A 7,218-nucleotide genomic window follows, 5' to 3' on the forward strand; every position below is an offset into this window, starting at 1 on the left:
TGTGACTTCTTGGCCGTCCTTTCGCCTCTGTGCCATCCTGCTTTGTAAAGGGGGAGACTGGTCTGATCTCATTCGCTGAGTGTTTTGAAGGTTGAGTTCATTCATGTGAGGCACCAAAAACGGTACCAGACAGACTAAGCACAAGTTCGTTACGTGGCTGTTAGTATTAACTGTGGCAGCACATTATTTTCAGGTAGTAGGCTTAATGACTACCTTTTTTTTTTCATTCTTACTGTATTTTTAATTAAAGTGGTAGTCAGTTCTCTTTGTAATGGATGATTTCTTTATTTTAGGAGGAAAAAGTAAACTACACTGAAGAAGAACCTGACCCAGAGCAGAGTCTCAAACTGGTTATGTTGGGGTGCTCACGCTCCCGGAGGGGCTAAAACTGGGGATGCCTATTCTTTGGATCGAGACTCAGGACGAGCAGAGAGGTTTGTAACGGAGGAAAAGGACTAAACAGAATAGGGCTTACTTTTAGTTACCATTCAGGAAGGCCGGGGAACTGCACTATTAGCTGGTACTAACATAATACCTACTATGTGCTAGGCACCGTTCTAATGATGTTAAAGCCAACTTACTGAGTGTTCACATTGGCTGTTATCTTTCAGATGAGGACAGAGATGTGTGATATGCCGCATTCTCCTAGCTAGTAGGTAGTCAAGCGAGGATTATAAGCCCAGGAAGCCAGGCTTCAGTGTTTGTGCCCCTAACCAGACTAAGATGGGACACTGCAAAAACACAAAACAAAACAGACCAAATTTGGTGCCTTGGTCACAGGAAAGGCTTACTGTTTGTTTCCTATTGCTGCCTGCTAACATGCCAGACACATACAGCTTGAACAAAAGTACTCATTATTTCCAGTTCTGCAGGTCAGAAGGCCAGCCCGGCTCCGCTGGACTCTGTTTTGGACTTTCTAAAGCTGAAGTCAAGGTGTCGTTAGCACTGGGCTCCTGTCGGAGCTCTGGGCTGGAGCTGCATTGCAGCAGGGCCTGGAGTGAAGGGCCTTGCAGTCAGTCGGGTCTATCCGAGAAGATACCAAGTCATAGCCATCATCCTGGGGGTTGGGGCAGCAAATCTTTGGGGGTAATGTCTGCATCAGCCAGCCAGAGACACATAGCTAAAGGATCCTTCTGAGCAGAGGGGAGGGGTTTCCTAGAAAGTCCGGGAAGTAGCATGGCTCTTGCAGTCCCTGCCTCACCGAGTCAGGTGCCCGTGGGTTGTAGACCCACACCCTGGAACTTTGGAGAGAACTTATTATGAGCTACAGGTTAGTGGATTTGCAGGTAATGGTGCCACAGAGGCACTGAAACACAGAGAAGAAGTCTGCAGGGCTGCTCCCTAGCAAGCACCCCAGCTCCTGGGCACTAAGGTGTGGTTTACATGCTTAGTGACCAACAGTGATTTCCAGCTTTTGCAGAAACGCCACTCACACCTCAGTCTGGTGGCGAATGATGGCTGGAGGACCAAGCGAACATGCAGCCTTGGATGCCTGGTATGCAGAAGATGAAATGGAACTTCTGGTAGTGAAAGTGGAGGAGGAGGAGGAGGAGGAGGCCACCTCCTTGGTGGAGGAGAACAGTGTGCTGGGCCCAGAGCGTGCGCGACTGTGTTTCCGCACCTTCTGTTATCTCGAGGCTGCTGGCCCCCGCAAGGTCCTGAGCCGGCTCCGCGAGCTCTGCCACCAGTGGCTACAGCCCGAGACCCACAGCAAGGAGCAGATCCTGGAGCTGCTGGTGCTGGAGCAGTTCCTGGCCATCCTGCCCGGAGAGCTGCAGGCCCGGGTGCGTGAACAGCGCCCTGCAAACGGAGATGAAGCTGCAGCGCTGCTGGAGTTTGTGGAGGGGCGGCTGGAGGAGGCACCGCTGAAGGTAGAAAGAACAGGTTGAGTATCTGAGAGCTGTGGTTTGTGCCATCCTGAAACCTGCTGGGAGCGAGGGCATTCCCTTACGAACCAGGAAACGCCCCTGGTACCGTGGACCTTTCTGGAAGTGAGGCAGAGTTCTCTGGACCGTCTCTCAGAACATTGTCTATGTGCACATAAAGGAAAATATGAAGGAATGCAAGGAATGTGAGCCTATTAAATTTCAGTTAGGAAAGTATTAAGCAACTGATAAAAGTAGATAAGTGCCTTTTTATTGAAGCGCTGAATACTAACACCTAAGGATAAGGTCATTTCAAAGCAGGTATAAGAGTGACTTTGGTAATGTTGACTATGAAGAGCTGTGCAAGGGCACGCAGTGTCTCCTGGGAACAGCCCTGGGACTGCTTAGGACACGTTGGTTTGGTAACTTCCATTCGTAATGGAAGGGGATGCTACATTTTTCTTAAGAGATCAGTTAAGAATAAGACTAGTTGTTTTCCTGAATCCACTGGTTTTGAATCTCTAATAGAAAACAGGCTGGTTTTGCCTCTGTGTTTTCGGTTTTATGAGCCTGGCCCTCTTTATGTCATGGAGTGTCCCTAGTGTAGCTTCCCTGAGCAACACAGGGCCAGGCTTCTGAACCAGTGGCCAGGGCCTTAAGTTTCCTGACTTCAGTCAGAGTTCTGTAACGGCGAAGTCATTTTGAATCCTTTTACTTTGTCTTATAAAGAATGAGGGAAGTTCTGAGCTGTACTTGGGAAAGTAGCTTGAAAACTAATCTAACTGTAAATGTCTCTTCAGACAGAAACTGAATGTGCTGAGGACAGTCCTGGTGCCAGGCCCTCTGCTGGGAGACTTCACGTACAGTCTTCCTGTTTACTAGCTCCCCACCAGCCATAAATTGCCCTCACTTTTTGAGATAAGGAAAATATTAGTATTTTTTGAGAATTTCTCATCAGTTTTCAAAAAAACCCAAATGTGTACAAAGAGGCAGCACTGTAGTTTGGAGTGTGGTCTCCAGAGTCACTCTGCTGGGCTCCCGGTTTAGCATTGTCACGTATTAGCTGACCTACTTGAGTAAAGTGCTTGAAGTCGGCATTAGTTTCCAAAATGTCAAACCCAGGTTACTAGGCCCAGCGGTGCCCAGCGCCACGGCACGGAGCGCGTTGGTGCGTCTGGGACTCCGTGCCACAGGGCCAAAGGAATAGTGCTTGCTCGACATGGTTACGGATAAGTAAGTCAGGGATTGTCTTCCAGGTCTTGAGTGACCGGGGACCAGCACTTCTGGGTTGCAAGGCGGGACTGGTGACAGCGGCTCAGAGGTCACAGAGGGCCCATGTCCAGGCAGTGAAGCCTCTGCCCAAGCGCGCAGCGTGGCAATCCCAGCCCTCACAGGACACAGGTGAATGTCGCCTCCTGGCCCATCGGAATTGTGCGGGCCTCCCCCACTCTTCCCAGGGCTGGCCTGGAAGATCCACGGATGGTTCTTTGTGTGCTCATCAGCCCCGCTTGGAGAGTGCGACTCCAAGGGAAAGTGCTGACCCGTGGTGCAGAGCGTTCCCCACCAGCCTGGGCGTGGTGAGATGCTCCAGAATTGGGCTTGGAAGGACTTGGTCCTCCACTTTCGTGACAGGAAATGGTGGCACCTCCCTAGTGACCGCCACTGTGGTTGGCACTGAGGATAGAGCCTCCAGTGAGACAGGAGGCTTCTGCATGGAGCCTCCGCTCTGTGCAGCAGACCCCAAAGAGACATGTTAGTGACACAGCTTTAGCAGCAGTGATTCCTAAGAGGAACACACCATGTGCAAACTCAGCCAGAAAATCTAAAGTCATAGGATGATGGCCATTTAAATGGCACAAATCTTCGACCTTAGGATTATTACTAAAACAGCATGAGACTCACTTGGTAGGGAAGGACTGTGTCCTCAGTGTCCTCTTGTGGCCTGAACTTGTGTGTTAGTCCTTGAAACTGCAGCCCTGGAACACCCAGCCAACATGCTGTCTTCAGTGCTTAGCAGAGGTTCTGACCCCTTTGTCCCTTTCACTTTTTCCCTCTTGTAATGAAGTCTGCTGTTCATTTTGACTTGTCCCTCTTGAGTCTGAGCAGATTTGCAAGCAGACTACCATTCCTGCCTTTCTGGGTTCAGCACTGACTGACCGAGTTTTTCCACACAAGGCAAAATGGACCCTCACCTCTCCCAAAGACCTACTGAGCAAAGATCCTCCTCTTCCTAACAAAATTCACAGGAGGTTCACATGACAAAGGTTTTTTGTTTTAATTCATTGCAGCACTCCACACAAGTATGACCTGTAGTTTTTAAATCTTTTCAGAACACAGCAGATGTCTTTGGGCTCTGGGGTTAGAGCCAGAGGGGCCTGGGCACATTAGAAAGGAACGCTTTGTATAAACTTGTGTGGAAAAATTGATAATGCAGTTTCTGAACTGAGATTTCCCAAGGCAGGGAGGCTGGTGCCTGGGGAGATCTCATGCAAGGCTTTTTTCGTACTAGTTGACCGGGGGGACAGCTGTGGAGAAGATGCAGTGGCACCTTCCTGCAGAGTCCCGGGTAAGCGGAACCTCCCACTTCCGCAGCGCTCTATTTCCTGGGAAGCCACCATCCTGCCAGCCCCCTTGGCCACATGCTGGTCCCTCCACCCCAGGCCTAGGGGATGTGCATTTTCTCTTTAGCCCGAGGTCACTTAGCACCACTTCATGCAGGTGCATACATTAGAGCTTGTCCAGTTTGATTACTGGCTTGTGGAATTGTCTGTGTTTCCCACTCTTATCTCTGGTCATCTTCTCCTGTTGCTTTAGAGGTTGCTGAAAATGGAAGACATGGCCCTAAGTCATTCTCCTGGGGGGACACAGCTGGTTCCTTCCCAGGTGAACCTTTGCAGAGATGAAAGGCGGCAGAGTGGTGGCCACCCTGGCTCCCTGGGTAAGACTGAGGGTCCCTGAGGCTCCAAGAGGTCACAGAATGCTTTGCAGGGAGAGCTGCTAGCCAAGGTAGTCTGTCAGAACTGTTGATCCTCTTCTGTACAGAGTGAGAAGCACCAGTTCTGAAACTACTAGGCCTTCCACCTCTGATGTTGCTTTCTTCTGTGCCCTGTCAGTGTTCTGCTCTGAGTAATGGGATGACGCGGCTAAGGCGGCCAGCACAGAGCTGGCTCAGAGGAGATGTACAGCAGATGTTTATTTCTGGGCTGGGGCTGAGGCGCAGGAGCAGAGTACGTAACTAGCATGTGCCAGGCCCTGGGTTCAGTCCGTAGCCCTGGGACAGGAGGTGGGAAAATATATGCATTTCTCCCTTAGCTGTTGTGTTCAGAGACCCTGCCTGTCTCTGGGCACAGTTCAAGATGACATCCCTTATCGTTGGTCACTGACAGAGTTCAGAGCTCTTACTCTGATGGTTGGGCCAGCACAGCATGTGGTACCCGGGATTGAACCCATGTCCTTATGCTTGCCAGGCAGGCACTTAGACCACTGAGCTATCTCACAGCTCCTGCTCAGCCCCTTCAGGCTCTGATCCTTATGTCTGATGCTGCCTTAGCAACCCCCTCCTCTAAACCAATGCCACGTGTCCCCAGCACAGTCCTTGGCCTCTTGCCCCACCCCCTCCATTCCCACCTGCACCTCCTCCCAGGACCCCCACTCCATTCGCAGGTATTCTTCTCTGGTAACTTTGCTCTCATCCTCGTCCCTGCACTGGAATCCTTGCCATGCAGAAGCTCTGTCCACTCCTGGCTCTGGGGCCCATCACACAGCCTTCCTCCCACACGGCCTAACTCACCGTTGTTGGCCCTTGTTGTTTCAGGTGGTGAAATGCAGGCAAAGATCAGGGGCACATCTCCAGCTGAGGAGTGTCGAGGACAAGAGCCTGGCAAGACTCTGTGCCACCTGGGTGAGAACACTGCCCAAGTTCCTGCTTGTGTCGAAGCTGATGAACAGGAGGACAAGTTACAAACAAAGCAGAAAAATGCTACGGGGAGCAGGCGGCACATTTGCCACGAATGTGGAAAGAGCTTTGCCCAAAGTTCTGGCCTGAGTAAACACAGGAGGATCCACACTGGAGAGAAACCCTACGAGTGTGAGGAGTGTGGGAAAGCCTTCATAGGGAGCTCTGCCCTCGTCATTCACCAAAGAGTCCACACAGGTGAGAAGCCATATGAATGCGAAGAGTGTGGCAAGGCCTTCAGTCACAGCTCAAACCTTATCAAACACCAGAGAACACACACGGGAGAGAAGCCCTACGAGTGTGAGGACTGTGGGAAAACCTTCAGCCAAAGCTGCAGTCTCCTTGAACATCACAGAATTCACACTGGGGAGAAGCCATACCAGTGCACCATGTGTGGCAAAGCTTTTAGGCGGAGTTCACATCTCCTGAGACACCAGAGGGTCCACGGTGATAGAAGTGAGCCTGGAGAGGTAGGAAAGGCCAAGATGGAAAGCCAGTGGGAAACTGCCGAAACTCCTGTGTCTTACAGATGTAATGAGTGTGACAGAAGTTTTACTCAGAATAGAAGCCTTATTGAACATCAAAAAATCCACACTGGCGAGAAGCCCTATCAGTGTGACACATGTGGAAAAGGCTTCACCCAAACTTCATACCTCACTCAACATCAGAGGAGCCACGTCGGGAAGAAAGTTCTGTCACAGTGACCTCATGTATGCATAGCAAAGTTGGTGCTCATTTGTCATTGAACTGAAGCCACCGTGGAGCCTTGCTGGCAACAGAATTTGTGAATGGGGGTTTATTTACTAATTACATCAGGTGTTAGTGCCTTTTGTAAAAAGTGCATTCTGGCTGAGGTGAAGGGAGTTACTGTCTGCATTTTAGAAGGTGATGGGAACAACTGAGTTCACAGGAGGCTATGGGAAAGGTTTTTAAAAGTGGCAGGACATGCTGGAGCTAAATGAGCCTCCGGAGTTTTTCCTGAGCCCTTATGTTGTCCTGCTGTGATCATAGTATTTCACTGTTGTGAACGCACGTAATGGGTCCGATTCATGAAGTCTACAATCCCTTCTGTGCCTGGCATAGAGGTGCTAATAAACATTCATGCGCACGTGAACTTACCTACGTAACTCAAAGTCTGATCAGATTTTTGTGAAATTTTTCATCAAGATCAGTTTGTATCTAAAGAATTGCAATTCTAGATTCTGAGTCAAACTTGCTTTTTTTTTGCCACATATTACTGATAGGTGGGATGAAGGTGGAATAACTTGGATAGAACTCACTTTTCTTGCCTAGGAATTCTATTCAGAATGCCTTCCGTAGCTTCATCATTGAATCATCTGCAGTATATGTGATCCATGAATTGTGTTCTCTGACGTTAATTGTGCTACTCTTCAGGGA

At 49.9% G+C, this 7,218-nt stretch overlaps 1 protein-coding gene across 2 annotated transcripts in view; it reads left to right on the plus strand.

Annotated features, from left to right (window-relative positions):
- LOC105740867 (zinc finger protein with KRAB and SCAN domains 3-like) overlaps positions 1-6,744 on the plus strand; it is a 7,882-nt gene extending 1,138 nt beyond the window's left edge. Inside the window, exons 3-6 of one of the 2 annotated variants that reach the window (XM_023712101.1) lie at positions 1,412-1,871; positions 4,375-4,431; positions 4,680-4,803; positions 5,680-6,744. In XM_023712101.1, the coding sequence (XP_023567869.1) occupies positions 1,452-1,871; positions 4,375-4,431; positions 4,680-4,803; positions 5,680-6,524 (1,446 nt within the window). In that variant the 5' untranslated portion in view covers positions 1,412-1,451 and the 3' untranslated portion in view covers positions 6,525-6,744. Of the gene's footprint in view, positions 1-1,411; positions 1,885-4,374; positions 4,432-4,679; positions 4,804-5,679 lie in introns of both variants that reach the window. The other variant, XM_023712102.1, reaches the window with a different exon arrangement.
- Positions 6,745-7,218: the final 474 nt, after the last annotated feature.

Source organism: Octodon degus, unplaced genomic scaffold (genome assembly GCF_000260255.1).
Source record: "Octodon degus isolate 3935 unplaced genomic scaffold, OctDeg1.0 scaffold00023, whole genome shotgun sequence".
NCBI classification, from domain to species: Eukaryota; Metazoa; Chordata; class Mammalia; order Rodentia; family Octodontidae; genus Octodon; species Octodon degus.